Source organism: Rattus norvegicus, chromosome 4 (assembly GCF_021556685.1).
Source record: "Rattus norvegicus strain SHRSP/BbbUtx chromosome 4, alternate assembly SHRSP_T2T, whole genome shotgun sequence".
In the NCBI taxonomy this organism is placed as follows: domain Eukaryota; kingdom Metazoa; phylum Chordata; class Mammalia; order Rodentia; family Muridae; genus Rattus; species Rattus norvegicus.
This window is the reverse complement of record NC_141537.1, coordinates 108,206,835-108,232,832: the sequence shown is the minus strand read 5'-3', so window position 1 is coordinate 108,232,832 and position 25,998 is coordinate 108,206,835. Positions and strand designations below refer to the sequence as shown.

General features: G+C 38.0%; 1 protein-coding gene across 1 annotated transcript in view; it reads right to left on the bottom strand.

Annotated features, from left to right (window-relative positions):
• LOC147994917 (uncharacterized) overlaps positions 1-24,562 on the bottom strand; it is a 37,290-nt gene extending 12,728 nt beyond the window's left edge. The window contains exons 1-3 of the mRNA XM_087659874.1: positions 24,255-24,562; positions 7,988-8,076; positions 4,604-4,668 (exon numbers count right to left, since the gene is read on the bottom strand). Coding sequence (XP_087516000.1) covers positions 4,604-4,668; positions 7,988-8,076; positions 24,255-24,314 — 214 coding nt within the window. The 5' untranslated portion in view covers positions 24,315-24,562. The remainder of the gene's footprint in view (positions 1-4,603; positions 4,669-7,987; positions 8,077-24,254) is intronic.
• Positions 24,563-25,998: the final 1,436 nt, after the last annotated feature.

The following is a 25,998-nucleotide window of genomic DNA, read 5'->3' as shown; positions in this document are numbered from 1 at the left end:
CAGAATTTATTTCTGAGCAAAAAAAAAATGTATATGTTAAGGCTTGCAAAAATAATGACAATACACATAATTATTCTACAACCATCGAATATTTGGTCAGTTTCTTCTTTGCTATGCAAAGAGCTTTCCTCACAATCACCAATAACATAAGAAAACAGATACATTGTTTGATATATTTTGAATAATTGGATTATTTGAGAAATTCTATATATGTAACACACACTTTTCTTTTCATCTTTATTAACTTGAGTATTTCTTATTTACATTTCAAATGTTAGTCCCTTTCCCGGTTTCCAGGCCAACATTCCCCGAACCCTCCCTTCTCCCCTTCTATATAGGTGTTCCCCTCCCCATCCTCCCCCCATTACCGCCCGCCCCCCAATAATCACGTTCACTGGGAGTTCAGTCTTAGCAGGACCAAGGGCTTTCCCTTCCACTGGTGCTCTTACTAGGCTATTCATTGCTACCTATGAGGTTGGAGCCCAGGGTCAGTCCATGTATAGTCTTTGGGTAGTGGCTTAGTTCCTGGAAGCTCTGGTTGCTTGGCATTCTTGTTCATATGGGGTCTCAAGCCCCTTCAAGCTCTTCCAGTCCTTTCTCTGATTCCTTCAACGGGGATCCCATTCTCAGTTCAGTGGTTTGCTGCTGGCATTCACCTCTGTATTTGCTGTATTCTGGCTGTGTCTCTCAGGAGACATCTACATCTGGTTCCTGTCGGCCTGCACTTCTTTGCTTCATCCATATTATCTAGTTTGGTGACTGTATGTATAGGCCACATGTGGGGCAGGCTCTGGATGGGTGTTCCTTCTTCTTCTGTTCTAAACTTTGCCTCCCTATTCCCTGCCAAGGGTATTCTTGTTCCCCTTTTAAAGAAAGAGTGAAGCATTCACATTTTGGTCCTCCTTCTTGAGTTTCATGACACACACTTCTTTAGATACTGTCTATATCTAAGATATCTTCCTTCATGCCCTATTATCACTACTGGCAGGAGTAATGCAAGTGTAGCTTTTCCAAGTATGTGCTTCTTGATACTCATTGACACCAGTGCCATGTTATTCTGCTTTTGTTTGTCCTAGAGTGTTATTTGGTCTTAAATTATTATTTCTCCTCCTTTACTTGAATTTTGTTACTTTCTCTAATGTATTAATCTTCACGTAAACATAGGAGAGATGCCTCAGAGATTGAAAACATCTCTCATAATTTGGTAAATAATGTTGAATAGAATAAGGAACTCGGAATTTAATTTCAATAAATTTATAAACTGTGAAACACAAAGATACAAGTGAGCGCAAACAAATTTTAAGCATCTGATATAGAGGAGCTCGTTCAACAAGACTGACATTCACCTGCATATACCTAAGAGCTGTCAGACCCTAGAGGAAGTTTTTATGTTCAACAAACAGATGTAAATTTCATTCTTTCTTGATGACCTGAATTGAAATTGGCATTTATACCTAAAATATAAAATAATGGTCTTATAGAGTCATTAAAGTACAAACCCTGAGCATAATGGAGACAGAAACCAATAATCCTAAATCAGTGGAAAGAACATGACATTATTGGTGAGTTTTGAATAAAAGCAGATGAAGCTAAGATTTAGTGAATACTCTTCATATACTAATAGTATTGTTTTAAGGTTTTCTCCATGCAGGGTGCCATTATGTTGGGTTTGTCTCATACAGCATTTGTTAAGTTGACCTAGGTTCCCTCCAGTCCAATTCTCTCCAGAACTTTTATCTTGTAAGAAGGATAAATTTATTTTTTCCAATCAATTATTTTAAACCCTTAAAAATCCTACTATATTGTTAGAGTTTTTAAAACATGTGACAATTTTATCATTTAAATTACTGGGTCAATCATTATGTTATTTTAAATTGTGATTTTTATTTTGGGGTAATAGAATTTTATTTGCCGTTTGCCTATCCTCCACTTAGTCCTTAACACATACCCATCTTTATTCATGTTCAAAATCAGGCCTCTATTTTCTGCATCTACTGAGATGACCATCTTATTTCTATATTTAAATCCATCTACAAGACATATTATGTTTATTTGACTTATGTATGTTAAACCATCCCTGCATTCCTGGGATATTGCCAATGTTTTAGTTACGTATTTAGTTTACAAGCATTTATGAAAAATAATTGATTTTGTTTCTATCTGAGATACAGACCCATGGTTTTCTTTCTTTGTTATACCTTTGTCTGCTTGGAGTATTGGAATAATGCTTATACATCGAGTTTAGAAGTATTTCTGTTTTATGTTTTGAATAATCTATGAAGCATTGATGTATTTCTTCTTTGAAAATGTAATGAAAATCTGCCACAAATCCATCTGGATCTGGGATTTACAAAACATTACATGAAGGACTACCTCTCACTGTATCAAAAGGGTTATTAAAGCTGCCAAGGAAGAGAAACAATATATGGTCCTAACAAACCATGAAGCCTATGAATCACAGCAAAGATGAACGTAGCAGTGCAATAGTAGCCCTTTCACCTTGGGAGTTAACAAAAATTGACTAACTGGACTTAAGACTCTCTCAATATGAGGGAATTCATGCAATTAATCTGCAACAAATCTAGACATTTACTCATGGCTAGAGGTGTCCCAGACTCAAACGATAACCTACTACTGCTCTTTTTCTCAATAAAAATAAAATTGTGAACTGCATTCAAGGTATCTATAATTATATATAAGTAAATAAAGTAAATACAGCTCTCACCTTTCACTGGTATATATACTAGGCAACTTCAAATATATATATATATATGAAACACTAAGCTTTATGTGAAAATTCATATGCATTTTATTATATATTACATTATTATAAATACTATTATAAAATATATATGTGATAGAATGTATCAAAGATAAGATATACCCAACACTCTGGAGAAACGATAGGAAAAAGGAGATTTAAGAGTGCAGTGGAGAGTGAGTCTGAGAGAAAGGAGGCAGTTTTACAGGGACAGTTTTAGAGAGACACATTGCTCATCTTAGGTGGAATTACTCAGTTGTAACTATCCAGACTGTTATGCAGAGATTACTGTTTATGTCAACGATTCATCCAGGAATAATGAGGGTAAGAATGTGTGAGTGAGATCAGGGAAACAAGACCTTGGGAACGAAGGTGATCCTAGCTGAGTCACCAATGCAATTTTTTTCTAATCTATTTGTGATGAAGTAACAGAATAAACAGACAAATCAACATTTGCAGTTACCATATGATATAGAATTGAAAGAAGAAAGAATCACATATAATATGCAATGCATATTATGTAGGTTACAATAAAATTTGGACATAATTTTTTGTCATTCTATCTCACAACAATGCTTTTAAACGTGTATCTGGAATTTACTTTATTGTTTAAACAGGTTGTTTAAACAGGTAAGACTTGAGATTGTGCAGATATTCTGTATGCTGTCACAACTGTTAGGAGCTCAAATGTTCAACTACCCTGGTGCTTCTGGAAATAATTTTCTTATAGCCTTCTACTTCCACTAGCTATTGTACTCTTTGAGCCTCCATTTCCACAATGATGCTTGAGCCTTGGAAAGAGAAGGGTGTACTATAGAACCCTCATTTAGAAATGAACACTCTGCAGTTTCTTATTCATTTCACCTAGACCAGGTGTGGGAATGTCAGTTAATCACCATTTATGGCAAAAAAAAAAAGAAAAGAAAAGAAAAAACTTCTCTGATGGAGGCTAGAGATGAACTATGGTTATAAAGAACAGTCACTGGGGTTCAGTTTCATACCACATTCATTTAGCAGATTAATCATAATAGATTTTGTCTCAATTGTCTATCACCTTTCTAGGCACTGATTAGTGGCCCCAGAAACAGATAACAGAGAAATCATTTGGAAAATTTACAACATTGACTTATCTAAATTTTTCCATTTTGAAAGAAGGTTGTAGACATTTTTTAGCTTCCCTGCTTTCTGTTTAAGAAGGCTTTAATACCATGGTGCCAAGATGCCACCCTATTGAGATACCCTCAACTTCTGAGACAGATGTAGATCACATACGGTAGTGATGAAAAATGTTTCCCTGTTCTCAGTCTGCATTTTACTGGGAGAGAAATAAACTACCTAGTGAGAAAAATGTTAAGGAAAACTTAATTCTCAAGGGGCTAAAGGAAAAAAAAATCCTGAAGAAGAGGAAACTCATTAACCAGGAGAGGAGAATGAATAAAATAAGTTACTAGGTTTTTAATTCTTTGATTACTAAGGAAGCATGATAGAGGACTTTCTCAAAATAAACCTAGAAGTGATCCCAGGGGTTAGGTTCAATGACTAATAAAGTTGAACCTCAGATACCAATTTCATAACCTCCAGATAAATCATTTATTTTAAAGTTGGCAAATCACAGCTCGCCCTGGAAGATAAGGAGGAGATTAGCTTTGCCTTTTTATTAAGTAGCTGGAGGCAAATAGAAGTCCTGGTGTTTCGATAAATGAGTAAGTCAACAGATGGTTGACTGGAGAAGCAGCAAATATCCATTCTTATCATCATTCTTTATGCCTGCACGACAATAATGATGAGAGGATCTCATAACTGCTCTCTTTGCAATACAAGGTCAAGATTAGAAATCCTCACCTCTGTGTAGCCATTCTAGAAGCTCCTTCTTCTTAGTACTGAGTAGAATATTGACTGAGATATATCTGAAAGGAAGCATATGCATACTCTCAAACTTACAGTTTATTTCGACCTTAGCCTAAGAAGTTGAAATTCAGTTGAGAAAATGCCCTTCTATACAATTTCTTAGAAAATAAGATATAATTTTATGTGGAGAGCTGTCTTTAGCTTTTCCAAAGAATACTATTTTCAAATGAAGAGGCTCTCTCTTTTGATTTCACTTTCTTTGTTAATGACAGATGTAGATATAAATTGTGCATGCATAAATGGCTGTAATATAAAATATTAAAATATACATATGCCAGACACTTCATAGCATTTTACAATACTTGTCTTCTACATGACATTCATGTAGAAGAAATGTCTGGTCATGGCAGACAGAATGAAATAGATACAATGTCACCAGTGCTTACTGAAACAAGTCAGAAGATAGCTAATAGAATGGAAGGTAGGTAACGTCCCTAAGGAAAGTAGACCCATTTATTTAAGAAAGAATCCCCTTATATACACCAAAATGGCCTCAAATTTTCATGATTCTTTTTTTTTTCTTTTCCTTTTTTTGGAGCTGGGGACTGAACCCAGGGCCTTGCGCTTGCTAGGCAAGCGCTCTACCACTGAGCTAAATCCCCCACCCCAATTTTCATGATTCTTACTTCTGTCTTTTGGAGGATAAATGGAAGACACTACAGACTATTTTAAGTTAAAACTCTCCCTTTTAAACCTAGCCCTCAACTTTACCTTACTCCATAATAACATCACAGAATCTACAAAATGTACTTCATTCAAAGTGGTAGCAAGTTCATTTAATATCTATGTACTAATGACTGTAGAATAATAGTTGTAAGACATAGAACAAGGGACTCTGCTACTGTATAACTAATGTATTTACAAGTTACATAAAGATTGCCCCTTTACCTTCATAAAGGAAATAAGAACTTCTAAATAACTCTAAAGCTGTATTGCATTTTATAGTTCAAAAATAAGTCCATTAGGATAGCTAGGATCAGTCCTCATGATTATTCTACAAACTGAATGTAATAACACTAATATCTTTATTAGATGACAAAAGAGAAAAAGAAGATGTTGCAATGAGGCAACATGGCTGTATAAGCAAGTACAACATGGAAACCTTTTAGTAGAATTAGTGTCATAATTGTCATATACAATAAACCTCACATATTTAAAATGTAGTATTTGATTAATCTTGACCCATGTGAAAAGCTGAACCATTACAATACTTAGAATTGAATAAAGTACTATACATAAATTATATTATTGTATATGTGTTATATGAGCTAAGTATGTTTAGTAATTAATATTCTTAAATATTAAAATATTTGTAGTAAATTTGCTAGTATAGTCATAGTAACGATTAATTTCATTTTTAAAAATTCGATGATTATTATAAATTGTACCTTAGCAGGTACTATACCTAGTCTTTATTTTCCCACATCCATACTTACATGACCAAGTAAAAAATTTAAGTTAATATGTTGTAATACACAAATATTTTACATATAAATATGTGCATGTAATACATACACTATGCATAACCTAGTCTCTCACTCATCAGAAATAAAGCATACCAGAGAATAGGAGAATCATCTTACCCAAATGTCTACTGGAGTAAAAATACTGATTACTCAACAGAGAGCTAAGTCAAATACTCTAAACAGTTACTCAGAGAAGTGTGTCTGGTACCAATTTTAGGGCATATCACCCTATTAACTTGTTATACAATTCTATATATGCAGTTGCTTTCATATAGCATCTTCTTTCTGTTTCAGTCTTATATCTGAGACTTGATAGGGCTACAACAGGTCAGGTATCTTTATTCACTTATACTACAATACAGTCTAGTCATCAGAGAATGATATTTGTATTATACCAGAATTGTATACATGTAAATATAACAAAAGAACATCAATTCTTGAAGGAGACATGTTTTTATGTTTTTTCACCAGACAGAATGTGCATGGCCATGAGTAAAATTTAAAAATTAAAAATGGAGTAATTGATGATTGAGACTTAGCTAATTTTAATAATGCAAGCAAAATTCTGCTTTAATTTCTTTAGACGTGTTTGCCTCAATGTCGCTTCATGTTGGTTATTTAATATCTGGGATGCAACCTCTATTTATCTCTTTTAGTCCTCTGCAGTCAATTTCTCTGTATATTTTTCAAATTGATTCTCATTGCTGTTCAACCCTGATGGTTCTATAAAACATTGGATCCAGCACAAACCCAATTTAAGCCGATCTAATTAGCTATGATTCTTTATATTCTGTACAAATTGCACTTGTCTTTGTGTGAAATGCACTTCATGAATTCTCTGAAGCCTTCATTCTTTGGGGCATACATTTTCTGCATGGGTCAAAATATCAGTACTAATATTTTCAAGCTTTTTCATTTTTTTTCAGAATCCTTTTGTGTGAATAAAAAGCATGACTCAATGTTACTCTTTCAGGCTATAGAAAACAAAGAACCTGATTTGTAACAAAAACATCCCCTTCTGAAAGTGTCCAAGATAATGCCTTCTATGGAAAAAGAACAAATAACCTATGAAACTCGCCCCTATTGAGTTTTATTAAGCTTAACAGGCTTATTAAGATTCATAAGACAATTAGAGGTGCTAGCTGAATTCTCTTTACTTTTTCTTACTGTTGCCCTCACATTAACATAAGTGGAAGCTGGATGCCTTTGGCTGTAGGCAAAACATGGCCCATTTTTGAATAAGAATAGCATCTGCAATTATACTAGCCGAGATAAAAATTAAAAGGCCCATGAATCAGCATGCTTCAGAGCATAAGATTATAAATAGATGGTGCCAGCAAGTTTCTGCCTGGCATGACGACTCACTACTGCACAGGTGCATCAGAACAATATTCTCTTGGCCTCCCTCCTCATAATGTCCCATATATACACTGGATGGCAAAATGAATGGGACATTTGCATTTTACCAAGATGATGTCCTCGTATAACTTAATCATAATGAGGGCTGAGGTTTCATAACCCACACTGAATATTTCCACAAAACATCTACATAATTGAAATCAAGAACAACTGTTTATCCTCTGCCTTCATACAAACAATCCATCATCTTCACTTTGACATGGCAATCTTTTTTAAATGCACTTAAAGAGAATGACTTTATGGGAAAGCAGGAGAAAAAGAATCGAGAGATTTTACTTTAGAAAACTGTGCACATGAATTAAAAGGTCCACTAGCTGATAGGCATCCATGAAATACCGGTTTCTTTGTACTGTTCAGGTCTATGAAATATATAGAAAAAGAGACTCAGGAGATAGTTCAGTGGGTAAGAGCTCTTGCTACTCTTGCAGAGGACCTGTTCTCAAAATCTGTGACAGGCAGCTCTGACTGTTTGTTAATGCAGCTCCAGGGAATCCATGACATTCTTGTGGACTTTATGAGCACCTGCACAGAGAGAAACAACACACATACATATAAATAAAAATAAATCTTAAATTCTGAAAAAATACAAATAGTAAAAGTTTCTTTAGTTGAACTAAAGACATAAAACAGGGTCATGTCGAGGGTACTGTTCATGAATTTAAATGGAATATGACAATTTAAATTTTCTGCATATACATTAACATAAAATGCTATTATAATATATAAAGGGGATACAAATTTATTATATATATTATGCACAATATGTATGTGTGCAAAGATGTGAGTCTAGACACAGGTCTGTTATAATACAGGAATGTTAAAAAACATAAGGATTATAATTTACTCAAAATGTTTATTGAAATGAAAACATTACGTTGTTTATTAGTTATGTTCTTTGTTTTGAAACAGAGGCATCCCAGGCTGTCCTTAAACTTGCTACTTTTCAGAGGGAAAAATTGGATTTCTGATTCTTTGTCTACTCCAAACAGATTAGTTATAGGAGTCTATTATGACTGGTTATGTCTTCATTCTAGACTTTTAAAGTTCTGAAAGGATTTCAGTATATATTTTATTATCTGAAATAATATTACTATTCAGTTAACAAGTTTTATATTAAATATTACTTTGGCATGTGGTTTATAGTTAGAAAATCTCATTTTAAGTAAAAATAGATTCTTTTCTTACACAATACATTCCAACCACAGTCTCCCATTGCTCCATATCAACAGCCTTCCTCTCTTCCAGATCCACTCCTCCTCCATCTACCATCGGAAACAAGCAAACCTCCAAGAAAGAACAACCAAACACAACAAGTACACTGTATCAAGGTGAAAGCCCTCAAACTTTTATACTGGTCAAGGCACTACAGCAAGAAGAGAAGAGTCCCAAAAGCAGGGTGAAAAAGTGAAAGACATCCACTTCCCCAGTTAAAAGTTCCACTAAGCTAACAGCCACAACATTATACACAGAGGACATGGTGTAGACTTCAGTCTCTGTAAACCCATACGTGCCCAACTCAGTTGATTCTGAGGGCCTTCTTCTCATGGTATTCGCCATTCCCTCTGACTTCTATGATCTTTCTGTCCTGAGCACCATGAGCATGGGGTCCTATGGAGACCTCCAATTTATTCCCTCTCAACATAACATCTTGCTATGGATCTCTGCATTAATTCCCATATGCTATGGATGAAAACACTCATGAAGACAACTGCACAAGGCATCCGTTTAGGAGTACAGCAGATATGTCATTTCCTTATTTCCTTATTGATTTATTTTTTTTAGACAAGTTGTGTTTATCTTTATCTGGCCTCTAGTTCTTAGTAATCTAAACAGTGTTGGGCATGTGTTTTCTTTCTCACAGGGTGGGTCTCAAATTTAATCTGACATTGGTTGGCCACGCTCACAAGTTTCCAGCCTCCATTGCCCCAGCATATCTTTCAGGCAGGACTAATTTTAGACCAAAGGATTGTTGACTGTGATGGTGTCCAGGTTTTTATTCACACACCAGAGTCTTGAATGAAGAGCTGTAGGCTCCATGCTAATACCACCTTCCACATTTAAAGAGTAGAGTTGAAGTTGTCCTTGGCAACGGTGCTGTATCTTCAGAAAGCAATCCTCTGACTTTGCATTAGCCTGAATTGTGATGGAACATGTTTAAAAGATTGACCCAGAAAGAGAAATACCTTGGGGAAATGTAAGAGATGCTCCATGGAGAGTCAGAGGACCTTGTAAATCAAGCACATTTTATTCCCTGATTTGTCCTTGGATATTATTTCTTACCTACTGTGACATAAATTTGCATTCTATTTACAAGATATGTTTATTCTTGGATGTCAGATCATAGCTGTAGACCGCAATCTTCCTTGTACCCTGAATCTGGATGTGGACTTCTTCCTTGCCCTCATACCTTCTCAGATACAATCAACTGCACTGCTAGGCAATTGTGTTTAAATTGGTCTGCCATAAGAAAGTTCTGGGAAAGGGTTGTTCTATTAATAATTAGTGTGTGCTTACTACCATTTACTTACACGCTTTTGATCATCTTTTTCTTAACTCAAACAATCTTCTTTGGATTATTACTTTCTTTTTTACATTTTTGTATAAAAGTACACTGAAACTGAAGTAAGGTTGTTACAGAATTAGACAGTACTCCAGCCCATTTTTTCAGGTTCTCAGATTCCAGGTCCAACAGATAAGATTTGTACAGGTCAAACTGAAAAGTCAACAAGTCGTTTGGGGCTCTCCATAGGCCCTGGGCTAAAAACTCAAGCAAAGACAAACCAGTCCCACAATGGGTAGCCTTGCTGGCCACAAAAGCTAACCGGTTCAGACTCTGTATGCCCTATTAATAGAAGTCCTCCTTCGATTCCAGGAAATTTCCACTCTACTAGGTTTTCACATCACCTGACAAATGCCCTCTAATTCCAGCTCTCTCACCCTGAACTCTCTGCTATCCCATCTCACCACATGCAACTTATTTCTCCCATTCCCATCACCACCCACCACTAGTCCATTCTCCAAAATATCTATTCTAGTTCCCATTTCCAGATAATACTTAGGACCCTGCTAGAACCCAACTCCTTACCTAACATCTCTGGAGCTAAAGATTGTAGTTTTGTTATGCAATTAATGACCAATGCCCACTTATAAGTGAATACATACTATATTTGTCTTTCTGAGTTTTGATTACCTCACTCAGAATGATTTCTTTCTAAGTCCATTTGTCAATTGTATATATGAAGGCTACATTTTTTTTCTTTTCTTTTTTTTTTATTAATCTGGTATCCTATCCAGCTACTTTGCTGAAAGTGCTTACCACTATAGGAGTTTGCTGGTAGAAATTTTAAGGTCACTTATGTGACTGTACTTATAAATTCCTTATATCTGTTAAGACTTTGTTTGTGGCCATGGAGGTGGTCAATTTTAGAGAAAGTTCTATGAGTTGCTGAGCAGCGAGTATATTCTTTTCTCTTCAAGTGAAACAATCTACTAATACCTGTTAGGTTAGTATCTGTTAGCTCCAGTACCAATCTGTTTAATTTTTGTCTGCATTAACTTTCCATTGGTGAGAGTGGAGTACTGAAGGCTCCCACTGTCACTGTGAAAGTGTCAATATGTGATGTAAGCTATAGCAGTGTTTCTTTCCCAAACCTGTTTGCCTCTGTGTTTGGGGCATACATGTTAAGAATGGAAACATCAGCTTGGTGGATTTTTTTTTTCCTTTGATTAGTGTGTAATGTCCTTTTCTATCCCACTTGATTAGTTTAGTTTAGTCTATTTAAATAGATGTAAAATGGTGATGCCAGGTTCCTTCCTCCTTTCAGTTCATTTAATTGAAATATATATTTCCAAACCTTTACTCTGAAGTAATGACTATATTTAATGTTGATGTATGTTTTGGGGATGCACAGAACAATAGATCTTGTCTTTGCATTCATTCTGTAAGATCTATCTTTTTATTGGGTATATGAGATGATACCATTTAAATTGTGAGATGATAGTTGATTCTTGTTACTTTGATGGTAGTAGTAGTCATAATGCTCTCTCTCTCTCTCTCTCTCTCTCTCTGTGTGTGTGTGTGTGTGTGTGTGTGTGTGTGTGTGCTCATATTTTCCTTCTTTAGACTTAGCTGGGGTGATTTTTTTTTCTGTGTTGTATTGGTGTACTTAAACTTAAAATTTTCCCTGTAGTTCCTGCTATAGGGCAGAATTTAGAGAGAAATATTGTTTTTTTTTCACTCTACCATGGAATATCTTATTTCTCCATCTGTTATGATTCAAAGTTTTGCTAGGTATAGTAGGCTGGGTTGACATCTATGGTCACATAGGTCTGCAACACATCTGTCCTAGCTTTGCTGGCACATAGAGTCTCCGTTGAATAGTCAGATGTATTTACAACAGGTCTGTCTTCACACGTTCTTTTCATTATTATTTTTTGCTTTCAAAATGTAATATTCTTTCTTTTTTCTGTATCTTCTTTTTTATTATTAAGTGATGGTGGGAATTTCTTTTCTAGTCCAATCTATCTAGTGTTCTGTATGCTTCTGTTACCTTCATAGGTATGCCCTTGTTTAGGCATGTAAAATGTTCTTCTATGATTTTGTTGAAAATATTTTTCTGGGATTTTGAACTAGGATTCTTCAAATTCCTCTATTCCTATTATTCTTATGCTTGGTCTTTTCATATTGGCCTAGATTTCATGGATATTTTGTATCACAAATTTTTGATTTGACATTTTCTTTAGCAGATGCATCCTTTTCTTTTTTCATATCTTCAATGCCTGAGATTCCTTCATCTATCTCTTGTATTATTTTCTTACTCTTGCCTCTGTAGTTCCTGTTTGAATTCCTAAATTTTCATTTCTAGAATTCCCTTTTTTTTTTTATTGTTCTATTTCCATTTTCAAGTCTTGAATATTTTTATTCATTTTCTTCAACTAGTATACTTTTCTTGGCTTTAAGAGAATTATTCATATTATTTAACTGTGTTTTTCTGGCTTTCTTTATTCATTTTCTACAATTGTTTATTTGGGTTTTCCTTGACTTCTTTAAGGACCTCTATCATCTTTACATGGATGATTTTAAAATCTTTTTCTTGTGCCACAGTTATTTTGGAATATTTAGGGTCTTTTCTAGTATGATAGCTAACCTCTAATGAAGACATGTTGTCCTGGTTATATTAAGTCACCGTGATTTGGATAATTTAAAGTCTAAGTATTGATTTCTGGGATGTCAAGAGATGGAGGTCTGTGAGATCCACAAGAGCCATGGTCAGGCTGAAAAGGAGTCTGCAGTTAGTGTTTTGTTGCAATGCTAGGGATGAGACTGAGAATTAGGTCTGTTGGGGTTACACAGCTATATTGATATTTTTAGACCACGAATTTAATCTGATTTCTATTGTTTCAACAATACCAGTATATAGTATTTTTTGCTTCTAAATTGAAAATATAACTTGCTTTAGACTTTAAGCCATCATCTCTGAATATTTACAACATATACATTTGAAGATCCTAATGAATACTTTGCACCTTACATAGCAATGATCTCTGTTTGCATCATGTTTATTCTGTTTGTATACACCTGTGATAAAAGCTAATTAATAACTAGTTACAAGAGATTAGTACTGCTTATTAATAGCAAAATTAATAATTATTATACTATCATAAATTGTATGAATATTTTCTCTCTAAATATATAATTAAAATTTATCATTCTTGATGTGTGATTATTTAATCCCTAATGATAAGAACATCTCCATTTAATGTCATAGTCACTAAGAAGTAGAATTGGGCTACTGATATCTTTTTGTTGATTTTTCAGAAAGAAAATAACCTGCCTAGAATGATGTAGGGCCCTGGAGCTTCCTGGCATAGGTGGTTGGAGACAGTGAAAGTATTTTTGACAAAATCCTTTATATGAATATTATGAGTGGAACTTGTTTATCCCATTGTTATTCCCCTGGTGCTTTCTTTGCACTTTTGTAAATGTAGATTCTAATGGATGCCTTCACTCACAGAAACTCAATTCCATCAAAACTGAAAATGTGTTTAGGGAATACTTTTGTCTTAATTAATGGTATCAACTCTTACAGAAGTGTGATAAAGACATCTGCCTGGGGATATGAACTCTTCAAAGAGTGCATGATAAGCTGTCCAAAGACATTTCTATTGTCGTTAACCACCATGACTGGTAATTTATCACATGGTATTCATTGTTCCCTCAAGGTCTTTCCATGAGACCTTGTATAGACTCTGTTTTTTCTATAACAACAAATTACTACTAAACTGGAAGTGTGCTTGTTTCCTTCACTCACCAATTTAATTCCCAAGCATGTTATTTGCCAAGCATGGAGCACATAGTAGGACTACAATGTTGGGAGTTTGAGAAACAACAGCAGAGCTAGCACTGGTTCTCTTTGTACCTTCACAGTTCCATTGTAGCCAAGGCCTTAGCTGCCTTATCATGTTCATATCTTTCCTGATTACTTTGTGATGTTCAACTTCTCAATTACAGGAAGCTCTTTTAGGGTCTCTCTGGAGCACCTGAATTGTCAGTTTCCCTCTGCTTATGCTGGAAAACATTGTTAGGACTAATAGTGTTATAAAAACACAGCTCTGAAAAACCAAAAATATTTTAACAAGGCCAACAAAGTTGAGCAGCATACATGCACAGGGTGGAAATATTACATGAGCAAAAGTATAGGATTTTAGTAAATAATGGGTTGAAAGATAATTCTGAAAATTTTTGGATGACAGTTCATTGTATGAAACTATAACCATGGGGAAAGTGAAGAAAAATAAAAAAGGGACACTGCTATCCAGTCAATCTCCCTTGTAAAGCTTGACATTTATTTCTTCTATTTCATTATCTTTGCCATACCTATAATAAATTAATTTCTCCTGAGAATATAGATGAATTTATAGAAATTGATTGTATCTTGATTATGTAATAGGAAAATAACTGTAAAATATAACTAAGGTACAAACACAATTCTGATTCGATGAAATAGACTAACATGGAATGAATTTCATATATTGTATTTTTCTTAGCATGTACATGATGGCGGGAGTTCAACATATTTGAACATAGATGTATGAAGTTATCATTCAAAATGCCTGCACTTACATAAAAATATTAAAGCAAAATCAGGAACAAAAACAAAAGTTGAAAAAGAAATTTTCATTCTGCAACATGTCTTCTCTGTCAAGTCAGCACATCCCAAGACTGTCTATGTCTGTGTGATCCAGATGGAATACAGTCATGCCCTGGTTTACAGTATGATCTGACCAGAATTCAGACCTGCCCTTAGTAACACACCTATGATCCTTAACAATAAAGGTAAAGCTAGTTTGTAGAAGGAACCAGCCATGTTTGAAAGTGATGGCTAATTGAGGTGGAAAGTGATAAATCAAAGAAATAATCGACAAAATGAATAAAAGAAAGAATACTTCCAATTCTCGTGAGAAACACACAGGAAGGAGAGCATAAGAATTTAAGCTTAAGGAGTACTTAAGAACAGCACAAGGAGAGAGAATTTTGGAGTATGTTTGGCAGTTTTACAGTGACAGTTTTACAAAGACAGGTTGAAGAGAGAACGAACTAAGCACAGGTTTAGAACACGTAAGAGAATGAGAAGCCAGAAGATTAGAATACATTGCCAACATTAGCATTAGTCCAAGCAGTGCAATTCATTCATGAGCTGAGAGAAGCTGGATTGAACCAGGAAACTTGAAGATTAGACTTTATGAAGGTTACAAGCTTCCAAGACTACGCTTTGGGATGGTTAGAAGAAAGAAAGAAACTCTTTGAGCTGAGCCAGGAGTCTCTTCACAGAATTTGGGTATGGCTCTCATCTTATCATTTTCTCTAAGGAAGTGAAGGTGGCATTTACAAAATGTACTTTTGAAATCTAAATAGAATAACATCTAAATCCATTCACCCTTTTGTTCTGTCAACTGTATATTGATCTATCTCATGCACATGCCAGCAGTCTACAAAGATAATTCAATTACATGAGAAAAATAGGTGCTAAGTCTTTAATTTTCTTTTTGAAATGTTTGTGTGAATGAATATTAGACTGATCACTGATACACTGATAAAAGAAAACAGTTTATAAAAGAAAACAGGTTCAAATATATACAAATCAGGGATCAAATAAATAATTTATTTCTGCATGTTTTCTCTGACTTAATTCTACTATTTAATATTTTAGAAATTTGTGTAATATAAAAATAGAAACTGGAGCACATTAAGGCTTCCCACGTCATAAAAATGGTACTGGGAAGAATGAAGGCATGTTGGAGTGTTTAAGAGATTTTTTTTCCTTTCAGAAGACCCTAGTTCATAACTTAGCACACAAATCAAGAGACTCAAGACTTCCTGTAACTCCAACTCCAGGATATCCAATGCACATGCATGTATAACACAGACACTTGCATAGTAAAATAAAATAAATATTTTACAAAATACCATCTTTGGGGGCTGAAAAGATGGCTTAGTAACTATGATCATTGCTCTTCCAGAGGACCTAGCTTCAATGCCAAACATCACCAATATGGTGTCTTAAGACTACTTATAACTGCAGTTTCTGGCTATTCAACACTGTCTTCTGAGCTCCTTGGGACAAGACACATAAGTGCTGCACAGACATATATGCAGACAAAGCATCCACTCACCTATAATAATAGTTAAATAAATCGTAAAATAATATTAATAAACTTGAGCTCTCTACTCCCAAACCCCATGGGAGAGAGACCTCACCGCCTGCGGAAAGGGCACGCAGAACTTCCTGGTTGCTGCCACTGTGAAGAGCTCATAAGCAACACCCCACGAGCGAACTTGAGCCTCAGGACCACAGGTAAGAAAAACTTTTCTGCTGCAAGTGACCTGACTGGAAAACTCAAGACACAGGCTCACAGGAACAGCTGAAGACGTCTAGAGGGGTAAAAACTACACGCCCGAAAGCAGAACACTCTGTCCCCATAACTGGCTGAAAGAAAACAGGAAAATAGGTCTACAGCACTCCTGAATCACAGGCTTATAGGACAGTCTAGCCACTGTCACAAATAGCAGAACAAAGTAACACTAGAGATAATCTGATGGCGAGAGACAAGCGCAGGAACACAAGCAACAGAAACCAAGACTACATGGCATCATCGGAGCCCAATTCTCCCACCAAAAAAAAAACACGGAATATCCAAAAACACCAGAAAAGCAAGATCTAGTTTCAAAATCATATTTGATCATGATGCTGGAGCACTTCAAGAAAGACGTGAAGAATTCCCTTAGAGAAACACAGGAAAATATTAATAAACAAGTAGAAGCCTACAGAGAGGAATCGCAAACCATCAAACCAGACACACTCAAACCCCGTGGGAGAGAGACCTCACCGCCTTGTCAGGTGGGCACTCCTGAGGCTGCAGAGCAGAGGAGACCACCAACACTGCCCAGCACTGCCCACATCCCTGGCACAAGAGGAAACTGTGTAAGGCCTCTGGGTTCCCGTAGGGGAGGGCCCAGGAGCAGGCAGGACCCCTGTGCCTGAGACACCGCCGGAACCTGAAGGAAACAGACCGGATAAACAGTTCTCTGCACCCAAATCCTGTGGGAGGGAGAGCTAAATCTTCAGAGAGGCAGACACCCCTGGGAAACCAGAAGAGACTGCACTCTACACACACATCTCGGACGCCATAAGAAAACGCCAAACGCCATCTGGAACCCTGGTGCATGGAAGCTCCCAGAAAGAGCGGCGCAGATCTTCCCAGTTGCTGCCGTCGTGGAGAGGACTTAGGCAGTTCCCCACGAGCAAACTTGAGCCTCGGAACCACAGGTAGGACCAACTTTTCCACTGCAAGAAACCTGCCTGGTGAACTCAGGACACACAAAGGCAGAATTCCTCTAGGACCGGGCACTTCCTGTGTTTACCGGAAGTCCCACACCCACGGATCCTGGCCCGCAGCAGCTCTCTGCTCCCAAACCCCGTGGGAGAGAGACCTCACTGCCTGGTCAGGTGGGCACTCCTGAGGCTGCAGAGCGGAGGAGACCACCAACACTAGCCACCCCTGCCCACATCCCTGGCCCAAGAGGAAACTGTATAAGGCCTCTGGGTTCCCGTAGGGGAGGGCCCAGGAGCGGCAGGACCCCTGCGCCTAAGACACTGCCGGAACCTGAAGGAAACAGACCGGATAAACAGTTCTCTGCACCCAAATCCCGTGGGAGGGAGAGCTAAACCTTCAGAGAGGCAGACACCCCTGGGAAACCAGAAGAGACTGCACTCTGCACACACATCTCGGACGCCAGAGGAAAACACCAAACGCCATCTGGAACCCTAGTGCACGGAAGCTCCCAGAAAGGGCTGTGCAGATCTTCCTGGTTGCTGCCGCCGCAGAGAGCTAGTGGGCAGCACCCCGCGAGCAAACTTGAGCCTCGGGACCACAGGTAAGACCAACTTCTCTGCTGCAAGTGACCTGCCTGGTGAACTCAAGACACAGGCCCACAGGAACAGCTGAAGACCTGTAGAGAGGAAAAACTACATGCCCGAAAGCAGAACACTCTGTCCCCATAACTGGCTGAAAGAAAACAGGAAAACAGGTCTACAGCACTCCTGACACACAGGCTTATAGGACAGTCTAGCCACTGTCACAAATAGCAGAACAAAGTAACACTAGAGATAATCTGATGGCGAGAGACAAGCACAGGGACACAAGCAACAGAAACCAAGACTACATGGCATCATCGGAGCCCAATTCTCCCACCAAAATAAACATGGAATATCCAAATACACCAGAAAAGCAAGATCTAGTTTCAAAATCATATTTGATCATGATGCTGGAGGACTTCAAGAAAGTCGTGAAGAACTCCCTTAGAAAACAAGTAGAAGCCTACAGAGAGGAATCGCAAAAATGCCTGAAAGAATTCAAGGAAAACATAAATAAACAAGTAGAAACCCTTAGAGAGGAGACACAAAAATCCCTGAAAGAATTCCAGGAAAACACAATCAAACAGTTGAAGGAATTAAAAATGGAAATAGAAGCAATCAAGAAAGAACACATGGAAACAACCCTGGATATAGAAAATCAAAAGAAGAGACAAGGAGCTGTAGATACAAGTTTCACCAAAAGAATACAAGAGATGGAAGAGAGAACCTCGGGAGCAGAAGATTTCATAGAAATCATTGACTCAACTGTCAAAGACAATGTAAAGCAGAAAAAGCTACTGGTCCAAAACATACAAGAAATCCAGGACTCAATGAGAAGATCAAACCTAAGGATAATAGGTATAGCAGAGAGTGAAGACTCCCAGCTCAAAGGACCAGTAAATATCTTCAACAAAATCATAGAAGAAAACTTCCCTAACCTAAAAAAAGAGATACCCATAGGCATACAAGAAGCCTACAGAACTCCAAATAGATTGGACCAGAAAAGAAACACCTCCCGTCACATAATAGTCAAAACACCAAATGCACAAAATAAAGAAAGAATATTAAAAGCAATAAGGGAAAAAGGTCAAGTAACATATAAAGGCAGACCTATCAGAATCACACCAGACTTTTCGCCAGAAACTATGAAGGCCAGAAGATCCTGGACAGATGTCATACAGACCCTAAGAGAACACAAATGCCAGCCAAGGTTACTGTATCCTGCAAAATTCTCAATTAACATAGATGGAGAAACCAAGATATTCCATGACAAAACCAAATTTACACAATATCTTTCTACAAATCCAGCACTACAAAGGATAATAAATGGTAAAGCCCAACATAAGGAGGCAAGCTATACCCTAGAAGAAGCAAGAAACTAATCGTCTTGGCAACAAAACAAAGAGAAGAAAAGCACACAAACATAACCTCACATCCAAATATGAATATAACAGGAAGCAATAATCACTATTCCTTAATATCTCTCAACATCAATGGCCTCAACTGCCCAATAAAAAGACATAGATTAACAAACTGGATACGCAACGAGGACCCTGCATTCTGCTGCCTACAGGAAACACACCTCAGAGACAAAGACAGACACTACCTCAGAGTGAAAGGCTGGAAAACAACTTTCCAAGCAAATGGTCAGAAGAAGCAAGCTGGAGTAGCCATTCTAATATCAAATAAAATCAATTTTCAATTAAAAGTCATCAAAAAAGATAAGGAAAAACACTTCATATTCATCAAAGGAAAAATCCACCAAGATGAACTCTCAATCCTAAATATCTATGCCCCAAATACAAGGGCACCTACATATGTAAAAGAAACCTTACTAAAGCTCAAAACACACATTGCACCTCACACAATAATAGTGGGAGATTTCAACACCCCACTCTCATCAATGGACAGATCATGGAAACAGAAATTAAACAGAGACGTAGACAGACTAAGAGAAGTCATGAGCCAAATGTACTTAAAGGATATTTATAGAACATTCTATCCTAAAGCAAAAGGTTATACCTTCTTCTCAGCTCCTCATGGTACTTTCTCCAAAATTGACCATATAGTTGTTCAAAAAACGGGCCTCAACAGGTACCGAAAGATAGAAATAATCCCATGCGTGCTATCAAACCACCACGGCCTAAAACTGTTCTTCAATAACAATAAGGGAAGAATGCCCACATGTACGTGTCTGTGATTGGTATATGAATCAGGACTGAGAGTGCTCCATAAAAAGAGGCTATTACTACTCCAAACACTACCTTGTTAGGCATTATGAAAAGACTGCAATGCTAAGGTTCACTTCATGAGCCCTTAGAAAAATCAAATGGAGGCTTACTTTTCTTAGCTAATTTTAGTCATGATGCTGAGCTGATGAAAGAAGGAAGCAGCAGGTGCTAAGAGGAAAACTCATAGTGCCTGCAGAACGAAACAGGAAAGAGCATATGTCAGCAGCTTGACAGCACACCTAAAAGATCTAGAGCAAAAAGAAGCAAATACACCCAGGAGGAGTAGAAGGCAGGAAATAATCAAACTCAGAGGTGAAATCAACCAAGTAGAAACAAAAAGGACCATAGAAAGAATCAACAGAACCAAAAGTTGGTTTTTTGAGAAAATCAACAAGATAGATAAACCCTTAGCCAGACTAACGAGAGGACACAGAGAGTGTGTCCAAATTAACAAAATGAGAAATGAAAAGGGAGACATAACTACAGATTCAGAGGAAATTCAAAAAAAATCATCAGATCTTAGTATAAAAGCCTATATTCAACAAAACTTGAAAATCTACAGGAAATGGACAATTTCCTAGACAAATACCAGGTACCGAAGTTAAATCAGGAACAGATAAACCAGTTAAACAACCCCATAACTCCTAAGGAAATAGAAGCAGTCATTAAAGGTCTCCCAACCAAAAAGACCCCAGGTCCAGACGGGTTTAGTGCAGAATTCTATCAAACCTTCATAGAAGACCTCATACCAATATTATCCAAACTATTCCACAAAATTGAAACAGATGGATCACTCCCGAATTCCTTCATGAAACCACAATTACTCTTATACCTAAACCACACAAAGACACAACAAAGAAAGAGAACTTCAGACCAATTTCCCTTTTGAATATCGATGCAAAAATACTCAAAAAATTCTGGCAAACCGAATCCAAGAGCACATCAAAACAATCGTCCACCATGATCAAGTAGGCTTCATCCCAGGCATGCAGGGATGGTTTAATATACGGAAAACCATCAACGTGATCCATTATATAAACAAACTGAAAGAACAAAACCATACGATCATTTCATTAGATGCTGAGAAAGCATTTGACAAAATTCAACACCCCTTCATGACAAAAGTCCTGGAAAGAATAGGAATTCAAGGCCCATACCTAAACATAGTAAAAGCCATATACAGCAAACCAGTTGCTAAGATTAAATTAAATGGAGAGAAACTTGAAGCAATCCCACTAAAATCAGGGACTAGACAAGGCTGCCCACTCTCTCCCTACTTATTCAATATAGTTCTTGAAGTTCTAGCCAGAGCGATCAGACAACAAAAGGAGGTCAAGGGGATACATATCGGAAAAGAAGAAGTCAAAATATCACTATTTGCAGATGATATGATAGTTTATTTAAGTGATCCCAAAAGTTCCACCAGAGAACTAGTAAAGCTGATAAACAACTTCAGCAAAGCACCTAAAGAAATGTTCAATATCTTTAGTCATAAGGGAAATGCAAATCAAAACAACGCTGAAATTTCACCTCACACCAGTGAGAATGGCTAAGATCAAAAACTCAGGTGACAGCAGATGCTGGTGAGGATGAAGAGAAAGAGGAACACTCCTCCATTGTTGGTGGGATTGCAGACTGGTACAACCATTCTGGAAATCAGTCTGGAGGTTCCTCAGAAAATTGGACATTGAACTGCCTGAGGATCCAGCTATACCTCTCTTGGGCATATACCCAAAAGATGCCCCAACATATAAAAAAGACACATGCTCCACTATGTTCATCGCAGCCTTTTTTATAATAGCCAGAATCTGGAAAGAACCCAGATGCCCTTCAACAGAGGAATGGATACAGAAAATGTGGTACATCTACACAATGGAATATTACTCAGCTATCAAAAAAAAACGGCTTTATGAAATTCATAGGCAAATGGTTAGAACTGGAAAATATCATCCTGAGTGAGCTAACCCAATCACAGAAAGACATATATGGTATGCACTCACTGATAAGTGGCTATTAACCCAAATGCTTGAATTACCCTAGATGCCTAGAACAAATGAAACTCAAGACGGATGATCAAAATGTGAATGCTTCACTCCTTCTTTAAAAGGGGAACAAGAATACCCTTGGCAGGGAAGAGAGAGGCAAAGATTAAAACAGAGACTGAAGTAACACCCATTCAGAGCCTGCCCCACATGTGGCCCATACATATACAGCCACCCAATTAGACAAGATGGATGAAGCAAAGAAGTGCAGACCGACAGGAGCCGGATGTAGATCGCTCCTGAGAGACACAGCCAGAATACAGCAAATACAGAGGCGAATGCCAGCAGCAAACCACTGAACTGAGAATAGGACCCCCATTGAAGGAATCAGAGAAAGAACTGGAAGAGCTTGAAGGGGCTCGAGACCCCATAGGTACAACAATGCCAAGCAACCAGAGCTTCCAGGGACTAAGCCACTACCTAAAGAATATACATGGACTGACCCTGGGCTCTGACCTCATAGGTAGCAATGAATATCCTAGTAAGTGCACCAGTGGAAGTGGAAGCCCTGGGTCCTACTAAGACTGAACCCCCAGTGAACTAGACTGTTGGGGGGAGGGCGGCAATGCGGGGGAGGGTTGGGAGGGGAACACCCATAAGGAAGGGGAGGGGGGAGGGGGATGTTTGCCCAGAAACCAAAGAATTATTATTATGTATTAAATAAATTTAAAAAAAAAAACAAAACAAAAAAGCAAAAAAACAAAAAAAAAACAAAAAAAAATGTGAATTCCTCACTCCTTCTTTAAAAGGGGAACAAGAACACCCTTGGCAGGGTAGAGAGAGGCAAAGATTATTAAAACAGAGGCTAAAGGAATACCCATTCAGAGCCTGCCCCATATGTGGCCCATTCATATACAGCCATCCAATTAGACAAGATGGATGAAGCAAAGAAGTGCAGGCCAACAGGAGCCGGATGTAGATTGCTCCTGAGAGACACAGCCAGAATACAGCAAATACAGAGGCGAATGCCAGCAGCAAACCACTGAACTGAGAATAGGACCCCCATTGAAGGAATCAGAGAAAGAACTGGAAGAGCTTGAAGGGCCTCGAGACCCCATATGTACAACAATGCCAAGCAACCAGAGCTTCCAGGGACTAAGCCACTACCTAAAGACTATACATGGACTGACCCTGGACTCTGACCTCATAGGTAGCAATGAATATCCTAGTAAGAGCACCAGTGGAAGGGGAAGCCCTGGGTCCTGCTAAGACTGAACCCCCAGTGAACTAGATTGTTCGGGGGAGGGCGGCAATGGGGGGAGGATGGGGAGGGGAACACCGATGAGAAAGGGGAGGGGGGAGGGGGATGTTTGCCCAGAAACCGGGAAAGCGAATAACACTCGAAATGTATATAAGAAATACTCAAGTTAATAAAAAAAATACTCAAGTTAATAAAAAATATTAATATACTTTTTGTAATCTGGTAAACATGCCTATGAGGCAGAACATGAGTCTCCTAGTTTTTTTCAGGTACCAATCCTTCCTTCCTTTTCTCAGGTAGTGCACATCACACATTTCGTTCATTCTGGTGACATTTGCAAGATTCTAAGAAGCATGGATATAAGAAATGTACCCAGCCACAGCAGTGTCTTCCTGAAAATAGTTCCACAATTCCTTGATTGACTCTATGGAAAATTATATGTCTATTTTTTCTAGTATCTAAAATAAAGTATAGAAGAAAATTTTTATGCTAATAATCTTGGGATTTAAAGAAGACACTGGGTCAGTAGACCATTCCAGGAAGCTTGGTGAATAGAACAGGTTGAGATGCTGGAGACAGATACGTGAGATGGGAGGCGCCTCCCTGCTCCTTGCCAATTCTGTGGCCTAAAATGTATGTCACATTTCCTACATAAGGAAATGTGACCTGTGGTCATATAAGACCCCTAATAGCGTTCTCCATGCTAATAAGGTACCTAAAGGCACTGAAGGCTTAGCCAATAAGCTTCCCTTCCATCCATACCTCCCTGCAAAAGGTATTTAATCTCGGGTCCATCCTGAGAAGTTTTTACTGTAGCGTACTGGAAGCATCCACTTTCCACTCTGAAAGTCAAAACACAGTTTTGAATCATGGATTGTCTCTTTGATCAAGATCTGCCATGGGGAACGTGGAGAATCCCTTCGACTCCGGAGTTACAGCTTAATCCTCGCATAACAGGCCTCTCTGTGCTTCCAGTCACACCTTCCTTGCCAAACTGAGGACAATCTCTTCTGAGCTAAACTGGAGCTCTGTGCCCCCAGACTAGATGCCTACAGCCAGAGCGTCTCCAACTCCACTCCCAGTTCTTCCTGACTCAGTGAAGCCTGAATGTCCAGAAGTTTGGGAGCACCCAGTCCTGATCTCATCACAGGCCTGTGGACTCCCTATACTTTGCTCCTGACTTCTCTGTGTGGATCTCCAGTGGCAACTGCCTGCCAGGAAGCAAGGGAATGCGGACCTGTGTACTGGAGGCTTTCCACCGAGATCTCTGGCCAGGCCAGGTGTGAGGGTTCAGGCGAAGGGCAAAGGGGCGAAGGGGCGAAGGGGCAAGAAGTCCAGCAGGGAGGGGAATCATCTCCATTGCCTTGGCTGCTGCGGCTGCTCCACCTCCTTCTCCTCTCAAATTCAAGAGGATCAAATGTCTGTTTACTCAGAAACTCTCTCTCTCTCTCTCTCTCTCTCTCTCTCTCTCTCACACACACACACACACACACACACACACACACACACAAACACTCACACACACACTTAATTAAAAATAAAATACATTTTTAAAAATTATCAGAGAAACTATTGTGCTAATTCCTGGGGAGGACTACCTCTCTCTCTTCCAGATTTCTGCAGTGGCCTAGAGTTCTGGCTTTCTGGGGTCCAGTTTGGCATATTTATTAGCTCATTTTAGAGCACTCATGTTGGCGAGAATAGAGAACTGGAAATGATATTATAATTACTGTTATCTAAGAAATGGGGAAAATGTGTTAGAGAGAAGACCATGGAGCTAGATCAGTAAAAACACAGGAGGACAAAACAAGCCTACAGTATACTATTTTTGTGAAAGAAAGAACTTCAAACAACAACTGATCTCTTAAAGTTGGGAATTAGAACTAGGAAGTCCAGGGCAAGAATTTCTGTTCTTATCAATAACAAATACTTATTTATGTTTTTGTGGACCTCGTTATGCCCATTTGGGCAAACCGGATAGGGAATGTCCATTTGTCAGTGCACATGTGTAAATGATTTGACATTGAGTCACTTGGAATCCTTGTAAACATTCTGTGAGAAGGAAACAGGTCCCGCTGAGTGGCATCTAAGATGGGCATTTTGTGGTTTTGATTGTTGAACAGAACAAAAGCAAGAGAAATTAAGATTTAGGAGGTCAATTTAACCTTTGAAGGCCCTGTGCTCTTTAAAGGATAGCATAGAAGAGAAACAGTAGGGAAGGACACATGGAAGTTTCTAAGAGAATCGTTGATAAATTAAAAAATAAATTAAAGAGAGAGGGGGGTTTGGTGAACTTTGAAAGTACAATGGAAGAATCTCAGAAGAATTTGTAGACTTAGACATGGATTGGTAAGGCGTATGTTAAAACTCAGACCGTGGCTGTGGATGGCTGTGTAAGCCAAGGCCACAGAAACACTAACGGTAAAAAAAAAAAAAAAACACTCAACGTGAGACCGCTGAGTCAGAGAGGACAGAACTTTTTGGTTGAGACCAAAGTTTATATTTATCTTCTGGTTAGTGAGAATGACATCAATTTGATGCAAAGACAGATCATT